Source organism: Dryobates pubescens, chromosome 12, assembly GCF_014839835.1.
Source record: "Dryobates pubescens isolate bDryPub1 chromosome 12, bDryPub1.pri, whole genome shotgun sequence".
NCBI lineage: Eukaryota > Metazoa > Chordata > Aves > Piciformes > Picidae > Dryobates > Dryobates pubescens.
In genome coordinates, this window is record NC_071623.1 from 7,019,493 (window position 1) to 7,045,766 (window position 26,274).

The following is a 26,274-nucleotide window of genomic DNA, read 5'->3' on the forward strand; positions in this document are numbered from 1 at the left end:
ATAGAAGACTCCAGGGGGGACCTTAGAGCTGCCTTCCACTACCTGAAGGGATCCTAAAGGAAGGATGCAGAGGAACTTTTCATGGGGTTATCTAGAGACAGGACAAGGAGGAATGGTTTGAAACTGAGGGAGAGCAGGGTTAGACTGGAGCTGAGGAAGAAATTCTTCAGTAGGAGGGTGGTGAGACTTTGCCCTGTCAGCTGTGGATGTGGCAAATGGCAAAGCAGCTGCTTGTGTTGAGTATCTGGACTTCACAGGGTAACATTTTCTCCTATAGGAAAGTGAAGAGGATGAACAAGTGGCTTTGGCTGGCATGGAAAGAGCATGGGACCTCCTTAAAGCCAGGTCAAGGCCACTGAGGAGTCCTAATGACAAACTGCTTATCAGCCTAATAGTTGAGAAGCAGTTATGATAACAGCACTGTTTAAAGGATGTTCTTGATTGATTTTTGGACAGAAGGTGGGTGGGTGGCTGTGTTCCCTTAGAGTATTTCCCTCTTACCATAAGGAAGGATTGTCCAATAGTTCTTAGCTGAAGAAAGAACAAAGGGTGGGCCTGTGCTGTCCATCTTAGTAAAGTCTCCCTGAGGTGCCAGTCTGCCATGCACTGCTCTTGACAGTATCACAGGACATTAGAGGTTGGAAAGGACCTCCAGAGATCATCCAGTCCAACCCTCTGCCAGAGCAGGAGCACCCAGGGCAGTCTGCACAGGAATGCATCCAGGTGGGTTTGGAAAGTCTCCAGAGCAGGAGACTCCACAACCTCTCTGGGCAGCCTGCTCCAGGGCTCTGGCACCCTCAGTGTAAAGAACTTTCTCCTCATGTTGAGGTGGAACCTTCTTTGTTCAAGTGTGTATCCATTGTTCCTTGGCTTATTAGTACACACCAGTGAAAATAGCTTGGCCCCCTCCACTTGACACCCACCCCTCAGATATTGATAGCCATTGATCAGATCCCCTCTCAACCTTCTCTTCTCCAGACTAAACAGCCCCAGGGCTCTCAGTCTCTCTTCACAGGGGAGATGCTCAAGTCCCCTCATCATCCTCCTGGCTCTCTGTTGGACTCTCTGCAGCAGGTCTCTGTCTCTCTTGCACTGGGGAGCCCCAGACTGGACACAGCATTGCAGGTGTGCTCTTAGCAGGGCAAAACAGAGAGGGAGAAGAACCTCCCTAGTCCTGCTGGACAGCAAGAAATCTAGGGGTTAGATCTGCAAGTTTTATTTTCCTGTGGTGCTTTGAGGGTGGAGGAATAAAGGTTTTGCCCAACTGCTACTGCTGTTAGAGGTCACACTTGGAGGTGTATGGACTGCACACCATCACTGCAGCTGAAAGTGCTTCAGGAGAGGGTAGGTAATGTAACTAAAGTGGTTTGTCTCTTCTCTCTCTCCTTCAGTCTGTGGAGGTGGCAGCATGTTCAATAGATTATCTTGCCTCAGTGCACTCTGTTTTTTTCTAAAGTCCATGTCAGAAAGGGCAAGATAAATCTTCTCTGTGCTTTAAAGGAGGAGGTATTGAAGTCTGTGATGGTTGCTGCTAAGAGTTTGTGGCGTGGTCAGTCCTTGAGACACCTCCGTGGAAGAGAGAAGCCTGTAGAGTTGTTCTGTGTCCACAAGGCACAGCTCTTGTCCTTCCCTTCTTTTTAGATGGGGAATAGTGTGGCCAGCAGGAGCAGGGAAGTCATTCTGCCCCTGTACTCAGCAGGGGCTACAAGAAGGATGAGGAGAGACTGTTTGCAAAGGCCTGAAGTGATAGGGTGAGGGGTAATGAATTGCAAGCATTTCTCTCTTTTCTGCAGCACAGGTACTTTAGGAGCTATGAGTTACAGAATCACAGAATGGTTTGGGTTGGAAGGGACCTCCAAAGGTCATCTATTCCAACCCCCAGCAGTCAGCAGGGACATCTTCCACTAGATCAGGTTGCCCAGAGCTTTGTCCAGCCTCACCTTGAATATCTCCAGGGATGGGGCCCCAACCACCTCCCTGGGCAACCTGTTCCACTGTTCCATTACCCTCATGGTGCAGAACTGGTTCCTAACATCCCATCTAAATCTGCTTTTCTCTCATTTCAAACCACTGCCTCTCGTCCTGTCCCTGCAGGCCTTTGCAAACAGTCCCTCTGCATCCTTCCTGTAGCCCCCTTCAGGTACTGGAAGGCTGCTCTTAGGTCTCCCTGGAGCCTTCTCTTCTCCAGGCTGAACAACCTCGGTTCCCTCAGCCTGTCCTTGTAGCAGAGGTGTTCCAGACCCCATGAGCATGAAACAGAGTCTGCTTTAAAACCTCAAACAAAACAGTTTTTGCTTTGCACAACTTGCAGCTTTCCATATTGATTTCATGCTACATATTTCAATCTGCTGTGGCTGCACAGGAATTTCTCCTGGAGTGTGCATTTGCAACTGTAAAGCTAGAAGGCTGCAGCAGATGAAATAGAGTTGTTATTTGGCAGAGAAAACATTGGTGTGCACTAACAGCATGAAATTACTTAGCATTTAGCACTAACACAAAACATTTATGTGCAAATGAGTGTTTAAAAATAGCCCTGCTTAACCCATGAATGATTCCATCCTTCTTCAGAATTATGCCTGTTATCTTAATTTCATCTTCATGCCACTCCTCACACAGAAATCCTTTCCTTTGCCCTTGTCACTAGGCACATCTTGAACCTAGTTTTGTCTGTGAATTCTTGAACTCTCTTCCTCCCCTGTGCTGCTGGTGGAAGGCTGGGCTGGCAAAGGACCTAGATTGCTTCTCCAGCTGGCAGCCAGTCACTAGTGGTGTCCCCCAGGGATCAGTGCAGGGCCCCGTACGGTTTAATATCTTTATTGATGATCTGGATGAAGGGATTGAGTCAGTAAGTTTGCAGATGACACCAAGTTGGGGGCAGGTGTTGATCTGTTAGAAGGTAGGAGAGCTCTGCAGAGGGACCTTGCCAGGCTGGACAGATGGGCAGACTCCAAGGGCATGAGACTGAACACATCTAAGTGCTGGGTTCTACACATTGGTCACAACAACCCCATGCAGTGCTACAGGCTGGGGTCAGAGTGCCTGGAGAGCAGCCAGGCAGAAAGGGACCTGGAGGTACTGGCTGATAGTAGGCTGAACATGAGCCAGCAGTGTGCCCAGGTGGCCAAGAAAGCCAGTGGCATCCTGGCCTGGATCAGGAATAGTGTGGCCAGCAGGAGCAGGGAAGTAATTGTGCCCTGTGCTCAGCACTGGTTAGGCCACACCTTGAGTCCTGTGTCCAGTTCTGGGCTCCTCAATTCAAGAAAGATGTTGAGATGCTGGAAGGAGTCCAGAGAAGGGCAACAAAGCTGGGGAGGGGTCTGGAGCACAGCCTTGTGAGGAGAGGCTGAGGGAGCTGGGGTTGTTCAGCCTGCAGAAGAGGAGGCTCAGGGGAGACCTTCTTGCTCTCTACAATTACCTGAAGGGAGGTTGTAGCCAGGTGAGGGTTGGTCTCTTCTCCCAGGCAACTAGCACCAGAACAAGAGGACACAGTCTCAAGCTGTGCCAGGGGATGTTTCGGCTGGAGGTTAGGAAGAAATTCTTCCCAGCAAGAGAGATTTGCCATTGGAATGTGCTGCCCAGGGAGGTGGTGGAGTCCCCATCCCTGGAGGTGTTTAAGAAGAGCCTGGATGAGGCACTTGGTGCCATGGTTTAGTTGATTAGATGGTGTTGGGTGGTAGGTTGGACTTGATGATCTCAAAGGTCTTTTCCAACCTGGTTTATTCTGTATTCTGTAAATGAAAGAAAGGCAAAAGTTATCAGTGGTGAATTAGAGCTGCTGCTTGTCAGCATGTGAAGAGAAGAGCTACAATTCATCACTCACACTGTCATGTGAAGCCACAGAAAAGTAATTAGCAGGTAAAATATCTATTAAAAGCTCCCACCACCCTTTAGTTTGAACTCCTGCTGACAAGCTAATACTCTGTGTAGCTTAGCTTCATCAAGCTCTCCTTTTGTGATTGCCAGAAGAGACTCCATTAGAGCTGCTGGAGTTGAGGTGGGGTGTCGCTGAAGAGGCTCTTGCTCTGTGGCCTCTTGTTGAGCCAGCAGATGCATAGATTTGCATCAACACTTGTGTTCTCGCCAAGCATGCAGTGGTTTCTTTGTGGTTCTTTCAGGGACTGTGAGTTTAGAAATTATTTAGGCAGTAGAACATCTTCCTTATGAGGAGAGGCTGAGGAAGCTGAGGCTCTTCAGCTTGGAGCAGAGGAGCCTGAGGAGTGAAGTGGGGAAGTGGAGCCTGAGGGGTGACCTCATTCATGTTCATAAAGATGTGAGGGGTGATTGTCAGGAAGATAGATCCAGGCTCTTCTTGATGATGCTCAATGACAGGACAAGAGGCAATGGGGGGAAGTTGAAGCATAGGAAATTCCATGGAAACATGAGGTAAAATTTTTCCCCTGTGAGGGTCACAGAGCCCTGGAGCAGGGTGCCCTGGGGGATTGTGGAGTCTCCTTCCTTGGAGGTACTCAAAACCCACTTGGATGTGTTCCTGTGTGATCTGCTCTAGGTGCTCCTGCTCTGGCAGGGGGGTTGGCCTGGATGAGCTTTTGAGGTCCCTTTCAGTCCCTAATGTTCTATGATTCAGATTTTTGGCTAAAGAATGCATAACTTGGGTTAGTGCTGGTTAAATGCAGGGTAGGGAAAAACAAAACCTTGTCATCTTTGTCTGCAATTATCTTCTTATGGTGCTTGGAAATAAATGCAGTGTGTTCCTAAATAAAAACACCCTGTTAATAGCATATCAACACATTTAAGTGTGCTTATGCTTGGGGGTTTTTACTGGAGCAAGCTGTTTTAGAATATGAGAGGATGCAACTCTTTGTTCATTTTAATTGTGGGCCAGAAATATTCATGATAAACACTTCAGCTTGGCTGCTCTTTTAGGATCCTTCTACTCTAAGGCTGCCCACAGGTAACCAAAAATATCACAGTCTTACAGTACATTAGAGCTTGGAAGGGACCTCCAGAGATCATCCAGTCCAACCCCCCCACCAAAGCAGGAGCACCCAGGGCAGTCTGCACAGGAATGCATCCAGGTGGGTTTGGAAAGTCTCCAGAGAAGGAGACTCCACAACCTCTCTGGGCAGCCTGTTCCAGGGCTCTGGCACCCTCAGTGTAAAGAAGTTTCTCCTCACATTGAGCTGAAGCCATCTATGTTCAAGTCTGTACCTGCTGTTCCTTGGCTTATTACTGTGCACCACCCAAAAGAGCTTGGCCCCCTCCACTTGACCCCCACTCCTCAGATATTGATAGGCATTGATCAGATCCCCTCCCAGCCTTCTCTTCTCCAGACTAAACAGCCCCAGGGCTCTCAGTCTCTCTTCACAGGGGAGATGCTTAAGTCCCCTAATCCTCCTGGCTCTCCCTTGGACTCTCACCAGCAGGTCTCTGTCTTGAACTGGGGAGCCCCAAACTGGACACAGGATTGCAGGTGTGGTCTCAGCAGGGCAGAGTAGAGGGGGAGAGGAACCTCCCTAGCCCTGCTGGCCACACTTCTCTTGCTGCACCCCAGGATCACATTGGCTCTGTTGGCCACAAGGGCACATTGCTGTCCCGTGCAGAACTTCTGTTTGAATTTTGTCTCTGTATTTTCCTTGCCTGGCTTTATCTGTCTCATAATACATGTGGATGCTTTAATGAAATAAGTGTCATTCCTCATCTAAGACTGAATTTTGTGTAGCTTAGATGTTACATTTACCCCCCATTGTTTTTTTACAATAAAGATCAGACATATTTGATGAAACAGGCTCTGTATCTGCTAACATTGTCTCTGTCCATGTTAAGGCTGCAGCTGTGTCCAGTTCTGGGCCTCTCAACTCAAGAAGGACCTTAGGGAAATGCTTGAGAGAGTCCAGCACAGAGCCACAAAGATGCTGAAGGCAGAGAAACATCTTCCTTACAAGGAGAGACTGAGGGAGCTGAGGGCTCTTTATCGTGGAGAGGAGTAGCCTGAGGGCTGCCCTCATTGCTGTTGATAAAGATGTGCAGGGCAGTGTCAGGAGGATGGAGCCAGACTCTGTTCAGGGATTGCAATGACAGGATAAGGGACACTGAGTGCCAGCTGGAGCAGAGGAGGTTCCATGGGAACAGAAGGGAAAACTTTTTCCCTGTGAGGGTGCCAGAGGCCTGGAACAGGCTGCCCAGAGAGGTTGTGGAGTCTCCTTCTCTGGAGACATTCCAAACCTCTCTGGATGTGTTCCTGTGTGACCTGTGCTGCATTCTGTGGTCCTGCTCTGGCAGGGGGGTTTGACTGGATGATCTCCAGAGGTCCCTTCCAACCCCTAACATCTTATGATCCTGTGATCCATCCTCCTGATGTAAGAAATTGAACATGAGGAGTCCTGTGGGCAGCCTGCAGTTCGTGGTTGCTGCCCTCTGTCTCCAGAGGAGCTGGGAATCAGTATGGGTGGGTGTCATGTTGCTGTCCTGCGTGTGGTGGGGCTTTGGTTTGGCTGATCTGTAAGGCCTTTTGTGTGACCTGTCTTTGACCCAGAGCAGCTCTCATCTGCCTGTTCTCCCGTTAATTTTGCCAAAATTAAGATGCTGTCTGGCAGAAAGGGACCTGGGGGTGCTAATGGGCGAGCAGCTGAAGAGGAGCCAGCAGTGTGCCCAGGGGGCCAAGAAAGCCAGTGGGTCCTGGTTTATTCTATTCTGTTAATTATTAGGAATGGTTAAGTTTTGAATCCAGAGAGCAGCTTTGCTCCTCTCGGGACATCGTTTTCAGCTGCAGAGCTAACTTGCTTTTTTTCTTTCTCCTTTTGGTTTTGTTTCTTTTCAATGCAGAACTATGGTTTGGAAACAGAAAATCTGAAAACCCTTTCTCACAAGCTGAATGCATCTGCCAAGAACCTGCAGAACTTCATCACGGGGCGGCGGAGGAGCGGCCACTACGATGGGAGGACCAGCCGCAAGTTGCCCAATGATTTTCTCACCTCTGTGGTGGATCTGATTGGAGCAGCTAAAAGTCTCCTGGCTTGGTTGGACAGGTAAAAAAAAAAAATCTCCCATATGTGTCACTGGTAACCAGACCACACAGGTGCACAAACACCAACCATCCTTCCAACAACTGTAATGCACCCGTTGAAATAGAAGCAGAATTCGTTTGTGGCGGCCAAGAAAGCCAAAGGCAGCCTGGCTGGGATCAGCAAAGCTGTGTCCAGCAGGAGCAGGGAGGGGTTTGTCCCCTGGGACTCAGCTCTGGTAAGGCCACACCTTGAGGATTGTGTCCAGTTGTGGGCACCTCAAGACAAGAGAGATGTGGAGGTGCTGGAGCCAGGGCAGAGGAGGGCAAGGAAGCTGTGAAGGGCCTGGAGAATAAATCTGATGAAGAGCAACTGAAGGAGCTGGAGATGGTTAGTTTGGAGAAGAGGAGGCTGAGGGGAGACCTCCTTGCTGTCTCCAACTACCTGAGAGGACCTTGTGGAGAGGCTGCTGCTGGTCTCTTCTCCCAGGTAATTAGTGATAGAACAAGAGGGAATGGCCTCAAGCTGTGACTGGGTAGGGTTAGACTGGACATCAGGAAAAAATTTTCCTTGTCAGAGTTGCCTTGGCACAGGCTGCCCAGGGAGGTGGTGGAGTTCCCAAGCCTGGATGTGTTTGAAGGTGGTTTGAATGTGGTGCTTGAGGCTCTGGTTTAGGGGTGACCGTTGTAGCGTAGGGGTGATGGTTAGACTTGGTGATCCTGAGGCTCTTTTCCAACCTGAATGTTTCTGTGGTTCTGTGATTCCCACAGGAGATTTGTAGCAGTCTGTGGTAGTTTTAGGCTGTGCCTTTCCCCAGTGGCGTTCTTGAAATCCAGCAGAATTCTTTGAGCTCACTGCTGTGGGGTTTGTTGTATTTCATTCTCCTGAGGAAAGCTGGCTTCTGTCCCATCAATGATTTCCACGTGAAAGGTTTATGTGTGGCATGATCCTTTTCCATTCCTTAAGCTGAACTGTAAACAAGGCAACCAGCAATGGAACAGGAGGACACAGTTTCAAGCTGTGCCAGGGGAAGTTTAGGCTGGAGGTGAGGAGAAAGTTCTTCCCAGAAAGAGTAATTGGCCATTGGAATGTGCTGCCCAGGGAGGTGATGGAGTCCCTCTTCCTGGAGGTGTTCAGAAAAGGCTTGGATGTGGCACTTGGAGCCATGGTTTAGTTGTCAGGAGATATTATGTAATAGGTTGGACTTGATGATCTCTGAGGTCTTTTCCAACCTGGCTGATTCTATGATTCTTTTGTTGGATAGATTGCAGCTACCACTGCTGCTTCAGTTCTCCTCCTCTCTTTTTTCCATATCCTTTCCCCAACTTTAAAAGACAGAGGACCTAAAGTCACAGGAAGTTAGGGGTTGGAAGGGACCTCTGGAGTTCATCAAGTTGGATGAACTGTTCAGTGCTTTCTAGGAAGAAGACCATTATGCAAGGCACACAACAAAGAAAGCATCGAAACCAGTTTGGCTTCAGATTCGAATGTTCAGTTGTTTACTAAATTCCAACCAAAACAGAGGCCTTGTGTTACACAAAGGACTGGCAAGCAAAAGCCTTGGACTGGAAGTTGAATGGGATCTAAAAATAGAACTGTTTTATTCTCCCCTTCTAATGCAGAGTGGAGTCACCATCTTGGGTGATCAAAGCTGCACAGGAGGTGTGCAACAAAGCTAAAGGTAGAATTTGAGTAAGAATTTTAACCTTCAGGCTTGTCCTTGTTCTTTTGTACCAAGGAAACCAATGGTGCCAACTGATCTCTCTAAAATAGTTGTGTTGTGGGTGGTTTTAATGTCACAGGATCAGACAGCATCACCGGATGTTAGGGGTTGGAAGGGACGTCTGGAGATTGAGTCCAAACCCCCTGCCAGAGCAGGACCATAGTATCCAGCACAGGCCACACAGGACACATCCAGACAGGCCTTGAAAGTCTCACAGGATGTTAGGTTGGAAGATCATCAAGTCCAACCTCCCTGCCAGAGCAGGACCATAGAATCCAGCACAGGTCACACACAGGAACAGGAAAGTCCAGAGAAAGAGACTCTAGAGCCTCTCTGTGGAGCCTGTTCCAGTGCTCTTTGACCCTTACGGTGAAGAAGATCCTCCTCCTGCTGAGGTGGACGCTCCTGTGCTGTAAGTCAGGCTCCTAAATTTCTGTTGGGATGTTCAATGTTGGCTGTGCAGAGAAGCAAGACAATCTGATGGAGAGAGTTAAGCACTGAGACTTGAAAAACTGGGAATGTGTATTTAGCTCTGCCTCTAGCTTCTGATCACATGGAGGACCTGGAGGCCTCAGGTTTTCTCCCTGCAAATCATCTTGGAAGACATCAGCGTATCATTATGGGCTTTGAAACAGTAGAGAGCAACATTCATTTGTGTGGGCAGATCGGTGTTTGTCCCTTCTTTCTGTTTAGAAATAACCTTGATGAGGGTGGGTTTTTTTGTCCTCACTGGAGATGTGGCTCATGGATAAAGACTCAGTCACAAAGGTGATTTTTTTTTCTTTAATGTTTATTTATTTATTAGTTTGCCCCAGAAAATGGCCTGGTATTAAAACTGCCACATATATTCATGTTGCAAAGCAATGTGGGTTTGGCACCTTAATATGAACCTGGTAGTTGAGCTTCTGGAAGAAAGTAGTTGATCCTAAGGAAACATTCACCTGCAGTACTGTGTCCAGCTCTGGAGCCCTCAGTGCAGGAAGGACATGGGCCTGATAGAGCAGGTCCAGAGGAAGGCCATAAAAATGATCAGGGGGTTGGAGCACCTCTGCTACAAGGACAGGCTGAGGGAGTTGGGGGTGTTCAGTGTGGAGAAGAGAAGGCTCCAGGAAGACCTAAGAGCAGCCTTCCAGTACCTGAAGCCTGGAGAAGAGGAGGCTCAGGGGAGACCTTATTACCATCGACAACTCCCTGAAGGGAGGTTGTAGCCAGGTGGGGGTTGGTCTCTTCTCCCAGGCAACCAGCACCAGAACAAGAGGACACAGTCTCAAGCTACACCAGGGAAGGTTTAGGCTGGATGTTAGGAAGAAGTTCTTCACATAAAGAGTAATTTGCCATTGGAATAGGCTGCCCAGGGAGGTGGTGGAGTCACCATCCCTGGAGGTGTTCTAGAGGGGATTGGATGTGGCACTTGGTGCCATGATCTAATAGTCATGAGGTTTTGGGTGACAGGTTGGACTTGATGATCTTTGAGGTCTTTTCCAACCTTGTTGATTCTGTGATTCTAAGAGGGCTACAGGAAGGATGGAGAGAGACTATTTGCAAAGGCCTGCAGGGACAAGAAGAGGGACAATAGTTTGAAATGAGAGCAGAGCATATTTAGGTTGGCTATGAGGAACAAGTTCTGCACCATGAGGGTGCTGGAACACTGCAACAGGTTGCCCAGGGAGGTAGTTGAGGCCTCAGCCCTGGAGATCTTCACTGTGAGGCTGGTCAAGGTTCTGGGCAATCTGATCTAGTTGAGGATGTCCCTGCTGACTTCTGCAGGGCAGTTGGACTGGATGACCTGTGAAGGTCCCTTCCAACCCAAAGCATTCTATGATTCTATGATCTGCATGTGAGTAATAGTGTCTTAGCTGTAGCATTTTGTAATGTGCCCAAATGATGAACTTCTAGTAGGAAGAGAAAAAGCCAGTCTGTGAAGTTTGTTGGTAGCTCAGAAGTGTGTTGAGAATTACCTCTTCTATGCCAGAGACAGGTCTGGTGGCAGAGTTTGGTGTTGGTGGGGATGGATCTCTAAAGACTTTCTGGCATTTCTGGCATTTTCATAGAATCATAGAGTTGTCAGGGTTGGAAGGGACCTCAAGGATCATCCAGTTCCAACCCCCTGCCATGGGCAGGGACACCTCACACTACAGCAGGTTGCTCACAGCCACATCCAGCCTGGCTGCAAAAACCTCCAGGCATGAGGCTCCCACCACCTCCCTGTGCAACCTGTGCCAGTGTCTCATCACCCTCATGGGGAAGAAATTCTTCCTAACATCCAAGCTGAATCTACCCATTTCTAGTTCTGTTCCATTCCACCCTAGTCCTATCACTCCCTGACACCCTCAAAAGTCCCTCCCCAGCTTTCTTGTAGCCCCCTGCAGATACTGGAAGGCCACAATTAGGTCTCCTGGGAGCCTTCTCTTCTCCAGACTGAACAACACCAACTCTCTCAGTCTGTTCTCATAGCAGAGCAGCTCCAGCTCTCTGCTCATCCTTGTGGCCCTTCTCTGGACACCTTCCAGCACCTCCAGATCCTTCCTGTAACAGAGACTCCAGAACTGGACACAGTGTCCCAGGTGTGGTCTCAGCAGAGCGGAGTAGAGGGGGAGAATCACCTGCCTTGACCTGCTGGCTGTGCTTCTCTTGATGCAACCACATTTGAAGACTTTCCTGATGTGGGGGTATTTTCTTCAGCTTTATTCTTCCTTCTTTCTGAAGTCCCCCGGGTTAGGATGAAAGCAGGCCAGTGACTGCATTTTTTTTGCAGGAGATTGGAACATCTGCAGATCAATAGGATTCTCCTTATTATGCTCCTCCTAAGAAGCTATTGGAGCCACTAGAGGGAGATAGATTTTAAATGTCAAGTACTTAACATCAGGAACATGGATTAAATTTCATTCTGCACAGCTGTCACTACTACATCTGGGCCCCAAATCTTACTGTGTGTTTGTTTTAGTTGGTTTCTAACATCAGTTCCATCTCTGGGGTTCAAAGGAGGGGGAGAGCAAACTATTAGGAGAAATAAAGAGTTATTCATACAGAATCACAGAATGTTAGGGGCTGGAAGGGACCTCTAAAGATCATCCAGTCCAACCCCCTTCCAGAGCAGGAGCACCTAGAGCAGGTCACACAGGAACACATCCAGGTGGGTTTGGAATATCTCCAGAGAAGGAGACTCCACAACTGCCCTGGGCAGCCTGTTCCAGGGCTCTGGCACTCTCACAGTAAAGAAGTTCCTCTTCATGTTGAGGTGGAACTCCCTAGTTTGTCTCCACTGCCCCTTGCCCTGTCGTTGGATGTCTCTGAGCAGAGCCTGGCTCTGTCATCCCCACACCTCCCCTGCACATCTTTATCCCCAGCAATGAGGTCACCCCTCAGGCTCCTCTGCTCCAAGCTAGAGAGTCCCAGCTCCCTCAGCCTGGCCTCAGCAGGGAGATGTTCCATTCCTTTCATCATCTTCCTGTGCACTATTTTTCAAGATGCTGCATCTAGCAGCATCTCCAACTTCCATAGAAATGCAGTGGTGTGGATTTTGTGTAGGGAGTGGATTTTATGTGTAGGGAATGGTGATGGCTCCATACAAATTCACAGAATGTTAGGGGCAGGAATGGACCTTGAAAGATCGTCCAGTCCAAGCCCCCTGCCAGAGCAGGAACACCTAGAGCAGGTCACACAGGAACACATCCAGGTGGGCCTTGAATATCTCCAAAGAGGGAGACTCCACAACCCCCCTGGGCAGCCTGTTCCAATGTTCTGTCACCCTTTGTGCACCCTATTGTGCTTCACTTGCAGCTCCAGCAAATTCTCTACCATTGGAATGTTCTGCCTAGGGCAGTGCTGGAGTCACCATCCCTGGAGGTATTCAAGCAGTGTGTGGAGCTGGTGCTTGGGGACATGGTTTAGTGTTGACCCTTCAGTGCTGGATTGAAGGTTGGACTGGATGAGCTTTGGGGTCTCTTCCAGCCAGATATATTCTGTGAAAGAAGAATCTTTTATGTGTGTTTCCAGGCTTCCTGCTCTTCATAGGATCACAGGATGTTAGGGTTTGGAGGGGATCTCCAAAGATCATCCAGTCCAACCCCCCTGCCAGAGCAGGACCATAGAATCCAGCACAGGTCGCACAGGAACACATCCAGACAGGGCTTGAAATTCTCCAGAGGAGGAGACTCCACAACCCCTCTGGGGAGCCTGTTCCAGTGCTCTGTGACCCTCACAGTGAAGAAATTCCTCCTCTTGGCGAGGTGGAGCCTCCTGTGCCTACTCTGTAGTGCTTAGGCCATGTTGTCTGAAGCAAGGACTTCTCACACCACTTACTTAGCAAATGACAATGTGTAAGCTAGAAACACAGACTCAGAGCCTAGGAGGGAGGAAGTGATGGTTGTTCTTAAGAGTTTTAATTGTCTTCATTAAAGAAACAGCTAAGGTAATGTGGTAATTAATTTGGCAATTAAGAACTGAAGAAAATATAATCATCCTCCCAAGAGATAACTCCTCCAGCATTTGGTGTCTGATGTTGTGGTTTGGATTTTAATGGTCATGAATTAGGATTTGTCAGGGGAACACTGGATTATTTTTGATATGGTTTTAGTGTGCTGTTTGACTCAGCCATCTGTGTGGGCAGTGTGATTCCATATGCCTTGCACAGCAGCTCTCTTGTATCCCACCCTGGTGCTATGCCCCTTTTTGGAAATGAACTTCTGCTGCAGATTACTCTGAAGCCTAAGGAGCAAGAAACAAAGAGATCTTGTGGAGATAGATATTTCTTTCTTTTGTGTTCAAGGCTTTCAGCTCTGTGGCCAGAGGAAAGCTGGGAGGCTGACAAACGTGCACCAGGCTGATTAATTTGCCACTGCTGCTCTCTGGATACATGAGACATGAACAAAATGGAGCAAAGAGGTGAACAAAAAGCCAATCTGGAGCCACAGATTGTTGGCCATGTAGACAGGAATAAAGAGATGTTACATTTCAGAGTGGAATCATAGAATCAGATATTTGTTAGGGTTGGAAGGGACCTCAAGGATCATCCAGTTCCAACCCCCCTGCCATGGGCAGGGACACCTCACACTACAGCAGGTTGCCCAGAGCCACATCCAGCCTGGCTGCAAAAACCTCCAGGCAGGAGGCTTCCACCACCTCCCTGGGCAACCTGTGCCAGTGTCTCACCACCCTCATGGGGAACAACTTCTTCCTAACATCCAATCTCAATCTACCCATTTCTAGTTTTGTTCTATCCCCCCCCAGTCCTATCACTCCCTGGCACCCTCAAAAGTCCCTCCCCAGCTTTCTTGTAGCCCCCTGCAGATACTGGAAGGCCACAATTAGGTCTCCTTGGAGCCTTCTCTTCTCCAGACTGAACAGCCCCAGTTCTCTCAATCTGTCCTCATAGGAGAGCAGTTCCAGCTCTCCGAACATCCTCATGGCCCTAAAAGTTCTTTTGTGCCATTCACACAGTCATGGCTTCCAACCCCAGGTGAGCAAGGCATTTTGGCATGGGCTTTGAATAGATAAGAATGGTCTCTGTTGGAAAGGACCTCCAAAGGTCATCTAGTCCAACCCCTTCTGCAGTCAGCAGGGACATTCTCCACCAGATCAGACTTCCTAGAGCCTTGAAGATCTCCAGGGCTGAGGCCCTAACTACCTCCCTGGGTAACCTGTTGCAGTGTTCCACCACCTTCATGATGCAGAACTTGTTCTTCACATCCAATCTAAATCCCCTCGAATTTCAAACCATTGCCTCTTGTCCTGTCACTACAGGCCTTTGTAAACAGTCCCTTTCCAGCTTTATTGTACTTAGATATATACATAAATCCTCTTAAGTAAGGTTAAAATCTGTGCCTAAACTTAAGAGCATTTGAATGCTTCAGCAGTGAAGTCTGAACAGAAGAAGAGGACCTCCAAGCTTCACTGTGGGTTGGGTAAATAGTTTTTTGGGTGGTATTCAGTTGTCTACAAAGAAGCTCAGCCTGCAGTGATGTATGACCTACAAGGAGCATCTGAGGGAGCTGGGGGTCTTCAGCATGGAGAAGAGGAGGCTCAGGGGAGACCTTATTGCTCTCTACAACTACCTGACGGGAGGTTGGAGTGAGGAGGGGGCAGCCTCTGCTCCTTGGTGGCAAGGGACAGGGTCAGAAGAAATGTTTTCAAACTGTGCCAGGGGAGGTTCAGGCTGGGTGTTAGGAAATATTTCTTCAGTGAAAGGGTTCTCAAACATTGGAATGTTCTGACCAGGGCAGTGCTGGAATTGCTGCTCCTGGTGGTGTTCAAGCAGTGTGTGGAGCTGGTGCTTAGGGACATGGTTTAGTGTTGAGCCTTCAGTGCTGGGTCAGGGGTTGGACTGGGTGAGTTTGGAGGTCTCTTCCAACCAGGTGGATTCTGTGAAACAATTCTTGATGTTTAGCTTCAGCTCACCCTTTTAAGTCTGCTTTATGTGACAGCACTGAGGTGTCAGAATGCATTCCCCTCTCAAAAATGGATCTCCTTCTTTTCACCATGGTGACAGACCTAATGCATAGGTTTTCTTCCACTGTATGTAAAATGTATTGAGGTGGATTTCTTTTGTCTCATTGTTTCTGGTGAGTGAGTCTTGGATGATTTTTGTGATGGGACTATTTTGTAGTTACAGTATCACAATCTCACAGAATAATTAGAAGTTGGAAGGGACCTCCAGAGATCATCCAGTCCAACCCCCTCCCAAAGCAGGAGCACCCAGGGTAGTCTGCACAGGAATGCATCCAGGTGGGTTTGGAAAGTCTCCAGAGAAGGAGACTCCACAAACTCTCTGGGCAGTCTGCTCCAGGGCTCTGGCACCCTCACTGCAAAGAAGTTTCTCCTCACGTTGAGCTGAAACCTTCTCTGTTCAAGTTTGTCTCCATTGTTCCTTGGCTTATTACTGTGCACCTATGAAAAGAGCTTGGCCCCCTCCACTTGACCCCCACCCCTCAGATATTGATAGGCATTGATCAGATCCCCTCCCAGCCTTCTCTTCTCCAGACTAAACAGCCCCAGGGCTCTCAGTCTCTCTTCACAGGGCAGATGCTCAAGTCCCCTAATCATCCTCCTGGCTCTCTGTTAGACTCTCTGCAGCAGGTCTCTGTCTCTCTTGCACTGGGGAGCCCCAAACTGGACACAGGATTGCAGGTGTGGTCTCAGCAGGGCAGAGCAGAGGGGGAGAAGAACCTCCCTAGCCCTGCTGGCCTCACTCTTTTTGATATATCCCAGTAAAAAGAAGCATTCATTAGGAGTATGGTGCTTGGCCATTTGCAAGCCCATGACTTCTTCCTGACAAAGAAAGTGTGACTGGTTTAGAGTCTCCTTTGGAAGAGACTTCATTACAGTCTGGGTAGCTGCTCTTAGTTGTTGCTTGGCCTGAACAGGGTAAATGTAGTTTGCATGCAAGTAGTTGGGGAAAAACCCAAGCTGAATGCTCAAAGAAAGGGCATCCGTGGAGTTTAGCAGCTCTGTAGTCACCATACAAATAATGCACTTTCTGTCGATTGCTTTTCAATCTTAAGCCTGTCAACCTTCCTGCCTTTCCTTTATGCACTTTCCCTTTATGCTTGTGTGAATGGTATGCCAAGCCCAGCAGCCAGTGCTGCCCAGGAATGTTATGGTACTTAACCCTATTGTGCTACAGCAACAGCTGTAAATGGTTAACAGAGCTCTCATTTAAAGAATCCCTTCCTTTTAGGAGGGTAAAATTCTCCAGGGTAGTGAGAGTCAGGAATAGATTGCCCAGAGGGAGGTGTTCAAGGCCAGACTGGATGAGGCCTTGAACAACCAAGTCTAGCTGAGAGACATCCCTGTCCATGGCAGGGCGGTTGTAGTAGAGGATCTTTGCTTGGTTACATGGTTTAGGGGTGAACTTTGTAGCGTAGGGTTATCTGTTGGGCTTGGTGACCCAGAGGGTCTGTTCCAACCTGAATGTTTCTGTGATCTCTGAAGTGCCTTTCAACCTAAGCCATTCTATGATCAATTTGAGGGCATTCCTCCGTGTTTCTAGGCAAAGCAGTTCCATCAGAAGTACAAAAGAAATGTTTGTTTCCTGAGAGAGTGAAGCCATAGATCTTAGATGGATTTGGCACAAATAGGCATGTAGCTGTTTGGGACATACAGATTTTTATTTGAGCTGGCTGTGATGACTTCTGAAGACTGAGTTATATTCCTGATTAGGTTACACAGAATCACAGAATGTTAGGGGTTGGAAGAGATCTCAGAAGATAGAATAGAATGGAATTAACCAGAATGGGAAAGACCTTTGAGATCATGGAGTCCAACCTATCATCCAGCACCATCTAATCAACTAAACCATGGCACCAAGCACCCCATCCAGTCTCTTCCTAAACATTTCCAGTGATGGTGACTCCACCACCTTCCTGGGCAGCACATTCCAATGGCAAATTACTCTTTATGTGAAGAACTTCTTCCTAACATCCAGCCTAAACCTTCCCTGGTGTAGCTTGAGACTGTGTCCTCTTGTTATAATAATAATAATAATAATAATAATAATAATAATAATAATAATAATAATAATAATAATACCAGGTTGGAAGAGACCTTCAAGATCATTGTGTCCAACCCATCAACCAATCCAACCCGCCTAAACAACTAACCCATGGCACCAAGCACCCCATCAAGTCTCCTCCTGAACACCTCCAGTGATGGTGACTCCACCACCTCCCCAGGCAGCACATTCCAATGGCCAATCACTCTCTCTGTGTAGAACTTCTTCCTAACATCCAACCTAAACCTCCCCTGGCACAGCCTGAGACTGTGTCCTCTCGTTCTGGTACTGGCTGCCTGGGAGAAGAGACCAACATCCATCTGTCTACAACTTCCCTTCAGGTAGCTGTAGAAAGCAATAAGGTCACCCCTGAGTCTTCTCCTCTCCAGGCTAAGCAACCCCAGCTCCCTCAGCCTCTCCTCATAGGGCTTGTGTTCCAAACCCCTCCCCAGCTTTGTTGCCCTTCTCTGGACTCATTCCAGCAAGTCAACCTCCTTCCTAAACTGTGGGGCCCAGAACTGGACACAGGATTCAAGATGTGTCCTAACCAGTGCTGAGTACAGGGCACAATGACTTCCCTGCTCCTGCTGGCCACACTCTTCCTGATGCAGACTAGGATGCCATTGGCCTTCTTGGCCACCTGGGCATACTGCTGGCTCATGTTCATCCTGCTGTCAACTAGTACCCCCAGGTCCCTTTCTGCCTGGCTGCTCTCCAGCCATTCTGACCCCAGCCTGTAGCCAGTCCAAGTCCCCCTGCCAGAGCACAATACCTGTCTCTAAAAAATTTGGGACTATTATGCTTAATCAAACTGCTCTGAGGATGTTTTCCCTTGTTAGGATGCTCAAATAAATAGGATAGTGATTTTTAATGCCCTCAGAATGTCTGTTGTTTATAAACCAAGCTCAGAACTACAGCTAGTGGTGAAATATGATTAACTTCTATTTTGGGGCAATGCTTTTACTTAACAGCAGTCTGCATTTGTCCAACCTGCAAGTTTTTGGAGTGAAATAGTTATTTCTGTGTCATTCTATGATTTTATGATTTCCCCCATGCCAAATGTTTCATCACAGAGTATTAGGGATTTGGAAGGGACTTCAAAGGATCATCTAGTCCAAACCCCCTGCCAGAGCAGGAGCACCTAGAGCAGGTCACACAGCGTGTGTCCAGTGAGGGATACTCCACAAAGAAGCTGTATGAGAAGACAAAAGCATATGGGACTGAAAAAGTAATGTAGAAACACTGAGTGTTTGCATCTCTTCCACAACACACATCTGGGGAGGAAGAATAAACTGCAGCAGTACAGGTTGGGAGGTGATCTGCTGGAGAGCAGCCCTGGGGAGAATGGCCTGGGAGTGCTGGTGGGCAGCAAGTTCTGCATGGGACAGCAATGTGCCCTGATGGCCAAGAAGGCCAATGGGATCCTGGGGTGCCTTGAGAGGAGTGTGTCCAGCAGATCCAGGGAGGTTCTCCTCTTCCTCCTCTACTCTGTCCTGGTGAGATGTCACCTGGAATGCTGCATCCAGTTCTGGGCTCCCCAGTTCAGGAGGGACAGGGATCTGCTGGGGACAGTCCAGAGGAGGGCTGCAAGGATGCTGAAGGGACTGGAGACTGCCTGGTGAGGAGAGGCTGAGAGCCCTGGGGCTGGTTAGTCTGGAGAAGAGAAGACAAAGAGGGGATTTAATAATTGTCCATCAATATCTGGGGGTTGAGGTTCAAGAGGGAGGGGCCAGGCTCTGCTCAGTTGCACCCTGTAACAGGACAGGGGGCAGTGGATGTAAGCTGCAGCACAGGAGGTTCCACCTCAACACAAGGGGAACTTCTTTACTGTAAGGGTCACAGAGCCCTGGAACAGGCTGCCCAGAGAGGCTGTGGAGTCTCCTTCTCTGGAGACTTTCAAGGCCCTTCTGGATGTGTTCCTGTGTGACCTGTGCTGCATTCTATGGTCCTGCTCTGGCAGGGGGGTTGGGCTTGATGATATCCAGAGGTCCCTTCCAACCCCTAACGTCCTGTGATCTTTTTTCAGTTGCTTGTGAAGGATTTTCCTTCATGTCCAATCAGTATTGTGAGTATTAGTGTCTACTGAATCACATTATTTCTTCATTGTGTGAGGTAATTAGCTGTGGCATATCGATGTAGCTGCTTTTTTTGATACCAGGCCTTCAGGGTTGCTTAATTAATTGATGTTAGATAATTTTTGTTTTCATTCTGAAAGATGTTAATTAGGTCTCAGCTCATAAAAGTGAGTGTGGCATCATGTGCATGTGGGTTACAGCCTACATTACATCTCTGAACTATGAACTTGTTTATACATGTTGCATTATTTGTCTCAAACATTGCTTTGGAAGGTGTTGAAAGAACCAGTAGCCATGCCTGGTGTGCTGGGGAAACCCTTATTTCCTGCAAATTACAGTCTTGAAGTGAATTGACTTCAAAGTGATAAAGTAATAATACTGAAATAAGCATCCATTATTATTTTTTTCCCTTTTGTTTGGTGTGGTTTGGGTTTTTTTCCTCTGAATGAGGTATTTAGAAGTTCATCATTGGGCCACGAGGTTGAGCCGTGGGCTGGAGCACTTCTATGGAGACAGATTGAGGGAGTTGGAGTTGTTCAGTCAGGAGAGGAGAAGGCTCTGAGGAGACCTAATTGTGGCCTTCCAGTACCTGAAGGGGGCTCCAAGAAAGCTGGGGAGGGTCTTCTGAGGGTGTCAGGGAGTGATAGGACTAGGGGGAATGGATCCAAGCTAGAAGAAGGGAGATTTAAATTAGATGTCAGGAAGAAGTTGTTCCTCATGAGGGTGGTGAGATACTGGCACAGGTTGCCCAGGTAGGTGGTAGAAGCCTCATCCCTGAAGGTTTTGAAGGCCAGGCTGGATGTGGCTGTGAGCAACCTGCTGTAGTGTGAGGTGTCCCTGGCCATGTCAGGGCAGGTAGAACTGGCTGATCCTTGAGGTCCCTTCCAACCCTGACAATTCTATGGTTCTGTGCTGGAATCTGGTTCATAATGTAGGTTAGCATAGTGAAAAAAATAACAAATTCCTACTTTCCCAGCTGCAGCATGACCACAAAGCATGTCTGACCTCAATTATTCTTGAAACTTATTACCCACCCATTTGTGGTGGAGGTGGTTTGAAGATGGCTGATGGGTTCAAATGCTGGAAAGGAGAAGGCAGAAGAAAAAATGAGAATAAGGGCAAAGCCACCCAGCATCTGTGAGAGCAGAAGGGTTGATGTGATTGCATAAATCTCCTTCCCTTAAGGAGGAAGAAAAAGGGCAGAAAGAGGAAATGCAGCAGAGCTCTGGAAGAGGGAATGAATAGAAAGAGCATCTGGTGAGATAGGTGTGCTGTGGAGTTACGACAGTGCTTTCATGTGGGTGTTGCAGAGCAGAAGAATCCCAGGGAGATTTGGAAGGAAGAGCAAATAAATTCCAAGAGAAACTGAGTGAAAAGGTTCCCAGGAGCAAGGAAATATGTGTTGGAAAAGGCTTTGGAAAAGACTGAGAGAGATGAGTCAAGGAGACACTGAGGTCAGTGTCACAACAGCAAGTAGGGCAACACAGAGCCCCAGGCCAAGGCACTTCTTTGGTTCTTCTGTAACTAGGAAGCATGGAACAGTTTGGGTTGGAAAGGGCCTCCAAAGGTCATCTAGTCCAAACTCCCTGCAATCAGCAGGGACATTCTCTACTAGATCACAGAACTGTTAGGGTGAGAAGTGACCTCAAGTGTGGTGTTCTAAAAAGGATTGGATGTGGCACTTGGAGCCATGGTTTGGTTGTCAGGAAGTGTTAGGTGTTAGGTAATAAGTTGGACTTGATGATCTCTGAGGTCTTTTCCAACCTGGTTGATTCTAAGGATTATCCAGTTCTAACCCCCTGCCATGGCCAGGGACACCTCACACTACATCAGGTTGCTTACAGCCACATCCAGCCTGGCCTTCAAATCCTCCAGGGATGACGCTTCCACCACCTCCCTAGGCAACCTGTTGCAGTGTTCCACCATCCTCATGGGGAAGAACTTCTTCCTAACATCCAGTCTAAATCTGCTCATTTCAAACCATTTCCTCTCATCCTGTCACTGCAGGCCTTTGGAAGCAGTCCCTCTGCAGTCTTCTTTTGTAGTCCCCTTCAGGTACTGGACTTGGGTGTGCTGAATTGGACAGCAGCACCTGTTGAAAATTGCAGTTGTTCTTAGGGAGTTGTCTTTACTGGTGCTGCAGGAGGTGTCTGAGACTTGAAGGTCCAAGGGGCTGCAAAACTGACTTTGAGAGGAAAGAGTAGAAATAGGAAGCTGATAGAAATGGGTCAGCCAAGCCAGAGTAATCATTTTTTGTCACAAGAAGTGATCCAATGAAACCAGGAATTCCTCTTAGTTTGTATTTCCAACTGAGTCTCTTATGAAATCCAATCAGTGATCCTACAGTGAAGCTTCTGTTTACATTTTGATTGAAACTGCTGTCATGTTCACAGGATCACAGGATGCTAGGGCTTGGAAAGGATCTCTGGAGATCATCAAGTCCAACCCCCCTGCCAGGGCAGGACCATATAATCCAGCACAGGTTGCACAGGAACACATCCAGATGGCTCTTGAATGTCACACCAACTCTTGCTGGGCTTGCACTGTTGAAACTGAGGCTTGGGATTTGATACCAAAACACATTTCTTTTGGGAGTAAATATTTCAAGAGGCCCTTACCATTTCCCCAGCTGCTTATGCAGTTGTGGCTATAGAGTGGTGCATGCAGATAGCCTCCAAGGAATTGGTGTGAACTCTGGGGAGGAGTGAAGGGAATTGCAGTTTTACTTGTCCTGTTTGCAGCAATACCCCAGACAGGCATTGGCAGAAACTGATAGGAATGAGTTGGTTTATAGCTACAGAGACCTACAGAGGAGGCAGCTTGAGGACCTCTTACATTTTCTGCAGAAGCAAAGTCTATGCATGGAATCATAGAATGATGCAGGCTGGAAGGGACCTCCAAAGGTCATCCAGTCTGACCTCCCCACCAGTCAGCAGGGACATCCCTGACTAGTTCAGGTTGCCCAGGGCACTGTCAAGCCTCACCTTGAATATCTACAGTGAAGGGGCCTCAACCACCTCCCTGGGCAACCTGTTCCAGTGTTCCACCATCCTCATAGTAAAGAACTTGTTCCTAATATCCAATCTATTTCTGCCCTTCTCTAGTTTGAAGCCATTGCCCCTTCTCCTGCCACTGCAGGCCTTTGCAAACAGTCTCTCTGCAGCCTTCTTGTAGCCCCTTTCAGGTACTGGAAGGCTGCTCCTAGGTCTCCCTGGAGCCTTCTCTTCTCCAGACTGAACACCCCCAGCTCCCTCAGCCTGTCCTCATAGCATTGCTGCTCCAACCCCCTGATCAATTCATGCCTCTCCTCTGGACCTTCTCCATCAGGTCCATGTCCTTCCTCTGTTGAGGGCTCCAGACCTGCACACAGTACTCCAGGTGATGTCTCACCTGAGCAGAGTCAAGTGGCAGAATCACCTCTCTGGATTTGCTGGCAACGCTGCTTTTGATGCAGCCCAGGATGCCATTGGCCTTCTTGGCTGCAAGCTCAAACTGCATGCAGCATGGATTTGTCTCCTTACCTATCCAAGCCTTGAAGCATTTCCCAAACCATTCCACATTAGTCCTTGTTTTTCAGTAGTGTTCTCCCTCCTGCCAGCGTTCTTGCTGCCTGTTTCTGTGTTTGCAGTAAATCTTCCCTGTGTAAACATAAATGAGTCCCTTTGCTTGTGCTTTGAATGTCAGCCAGCTTGACTTGGGGCATTTCTAATGGGTCTTCTCTGAGAGCAGTGACAGTAAAAGTGTCGTTATTTTCCTCATGAGCCATGAAACCAAAGTAAATTGTGAAAGTATGAGGGAAGATGATGTGGTATTAGAAGGCAAAGCCTACCGTGTGTTTTTGTTTCGAGCGATGCTGGAGGCTTTGAAATGTCAAAGAGATTCCAGTTGTGTAATTTGAGGATGGTATTAACATCCCTCCTTAAAAGCAAAATAATGCCACTTGCTGGCTTGATTCCCTTAATCTTCAATAAAAGTAGCTTCATGAATGAACATGACCTTTTGAAGTCAAGGTTTCAGGTAGATTTCAGGCCCTCACCAGTTGCAGTGTTGAAAGGAAAACCAGCAGTGATTTTGTGTACCTTGGCTAATGTGCTTTTAATAAAGGCAGTTGTGGTTCATAACCAAGCACCTCCCTTTTATCCTTTAGTATAGGATCAGAGAATTGTAGAACTGTTTGGATTGAACTGGATGACCTTTGGAGGTCCCTTCCAACCCAGGCCATTCTATGATTCTTTAGGATTAAAGCCCTGGAAATCTTTGGAATAGCTGAGAAGTCTGACACTGCATTGACATAGAATGGTTTGGGTTGGAAGGGACCTCTACAGGTCATCCAGTCTAACCCCTTAAAGTGAGCAGAAACATCCTCAACTGGATCAGGTTGGCCAGAGTCCTGTTGAGCCTCACCTTGAATATCTCCAGGGATGAGTCCTCAACCACCTCTCTGGACAACCTTTTCCAGTGCACTCAACCACCCTCATGATGCAGAACTTGTTCCTAACATCCAACCTAAATCTGCTCTTCTCTCATTTCAAACCATTGCCCATGCAGTGAGCAGGGACATCCTTCACTAGATCAGGTTGCTCAGAGCCTTGTCCAGCCTGACCTTGAATATCTCCAGCAGGCCAGCTGGGCTGGGGAGGTTCTTCTCCCTCTCTGCTCTGCCCTGCTGAGACCTCACCTGCAATACTGTGTCCAGTTCTGGGCTCCCCAGTTCAAGAGAGACAGAGACCTGCTGGAGAGAGTCCAACGGAGAGCCAGGAGGATGATTAGGAGACTTGAGCATCTCCCCTGTGAAGAGAAACTGAGACCCTGGGGCTGTTTAGTCTGGAGAAGAGAAGGCTGAGAGGGGATCTGATCAATGCCTATCAATATCTGAGGGGTGGGTGTCAAGAAGAGGGGACCAAGCTCTTTTCATAGGTGCACAGTAATAAGCCAAGGAACAATGGAGACAAACTTGAACAGAGAAGGTTTTAGCTCAACATGAAGAGAAACTTCTTTGCAGTGAGGGTGCCAGAGCCCTGGAGCAGGCTGCCCAGAGAGGTTGTGGAGTCTCCTTCTCTGGAGACTTTCCAAACCACCCTGGATGCATTCCTGTGCAGACTACCCTGGGTACACCTGCTCTGGCAGGGGGGTTGGCCTGGATGATCTTCCAACCTCTAATGTACTGTGATCCTGTGATACATCTCTGACTTTAAATACTGTACTCCCCTTCGGATGAAGACCTTGCTACTTCTGTCTTCCTCTGGTATTTTTACCAGATACTAGATCAGGTCTCAAGAATCTCAGTGAATACTTTTCTTATCTCATTCACATCTGGACACCATTCATAAGCAATGTGTAAGCAATGTCTCTGGTTGCCTTTATGAGATCATTCCCAAACAAATGAAGGCAAAGTTACCTATTCCTGGGGGACCAAAGGCTGTCCAGAAGTCATAGAATGATAGAATCAGCCAGGTTGGAAAAGACCTCAGAGATCATCAAGTCCAACCTATTACCTAACACCTCCTGCCAACTAAACCATGGCTCCAAGTGCCACATCCAAGTCTTTCTTGAACACCTCCAGGGATGGTGACTCCACCACCTCCCTGGGCAGCACATTCCAATGGCCAATTACTCTTTCTGGGAGGAATTTTCTCCTCACCTCCAGCCTAAACTTCCCCTGGTGCAGCTTGAGACTGAGTCCTCTTGTTCTGGTGCTGGTTGTCTGGGAGAAGAGACCAACCCCCACCTGGCTACAACCTCCCCTCAGGTAGTTGTAGAGAGCAAGAAGGTCTCCCTTGAGCCTCCTTTTCTCCAGGCTAAGCAACCCCAGCTGCCTCAGCCTCTCCTCACAGGGCTGTGCTCCAGACCCCTCCCCAGTCTCGTTGCCCTTCTCTGGACACGTTGAAGTGTCTCAATGTCCTTAAATTGAGGAGCCCAGAACTGGACACAGGACTCAAGGTGTGGCCTAACCAGTGCAAGTACAGGACAGAATGACTTCCCTGCTCCTGCTCCCTCAGCCTCTCCTCACAGGGCTTCTGCTCCAGACCTCTCCCCAGCCTCATTGCCCTTCTCTGGAAGGCAGGTGGAAGGCTGTGAGAAACAATGCTTTTATAAATGGCAATTCTTCAAGAGGAACTTAATCTGCAGAACCAAGCAGAGATGAACAATTTCCATGGATGTGTATCCTTCAGTTTAGAGTTTTACTGGTACATTTTGGGGGTGCTGTGTGATTTTTCCATACCCCTGGCCGTAATGCACTGTGCACCAGTGAAGCAAGTGGGTCTAGGCTAGTCCTATTTAACACTTTTCTTTCTTCTTCTTCTTTTCTTTTTCAGATCACCTTTTGCTGCTGTCACAGATTACTCAGTAACAAGAAATAATGTCATACAGCTCTGTCTGGAACTAACAACAATAGTACAACAGGTAGGAGACCCTGTGCCACTGCAACTTAAACTGGAAATGGCCATGACCCACCTTCACACAGTTTTTGTCTTTGTCTGTTTCACTGTGTAGTAAAAATCGGAAAATATTAGCACTTGGTAAATCCTTCATGAAATTTCTGCTGCTTTGTTTTATAGTAGTGGTTTGGGTTGTGCTGTGTGTGTGCTGCTACCTGCCTCAGTAGTAAGATTCATCTTGGATTCTCTGGTTGAGTATCATCACTGTGCATTGCCAGAATCTCCTGGGTGAGATGCAGATTTAATGGCAGAGAATCACAGGATGTTAGGGGTTGGAAGGCACTTTGAAAGGTTATCCAGTCCAATCTCCCTACCAGAGCAGGAGCACCTACAGCAGCTCACACAAGAACACGTCCAGGTGGGTTTGGAATGTCTCCAGAGAAGGAGACTCCACAACCTCTCTGGGCAGCCTGTTCCACAGGCTCTGGCACCTTCATAGTGAAAAGGTTTTCCCTTCTGTTCCCATGGCACCTCCTCTGCTCCAGCTTGCACCCGGTGCCCCTTGTCCTGTCATTGGACATCCCTGAGCAGAGCCTGGCTCTGTCGTCCCCATGCTGCCCTGCAGATCTTTATCAATGTGAATGAG

The 26,274-nt window shown here is 48.1% G+C and overlaps 1 protein-coding gene across 6 annotated transcripts in view; it reads left to right on the forward strand.

Moving 5' to 3' along the window:
- Window positions 1–26,274, forward strand: part of CNKSR2 (connector enhancer of kinase suppressor of Ras 2) — a 252,421-nt gene that overhangs the window by 56,420 nt on the left and 169,727 nt on the right. For all 6 annotated transcript variants that reach the window (XM_054165993.1, XM_054165994.1, XM_054165995.1 and 3 more), the window contains exons 3-4: window positions 6,784–6,986; window positions 25,566–25,653. In XM_054165993.1, coding sequence (XP_054021968.1) covers window positions 6,784–6,986; window positions 25,566–25,653 — 291 coding nt within the window. The remainder of the gene's footprint in view (window positions 1–6,783; window positions 6,987–25,565; window positions 25,654–26,274) is intronic.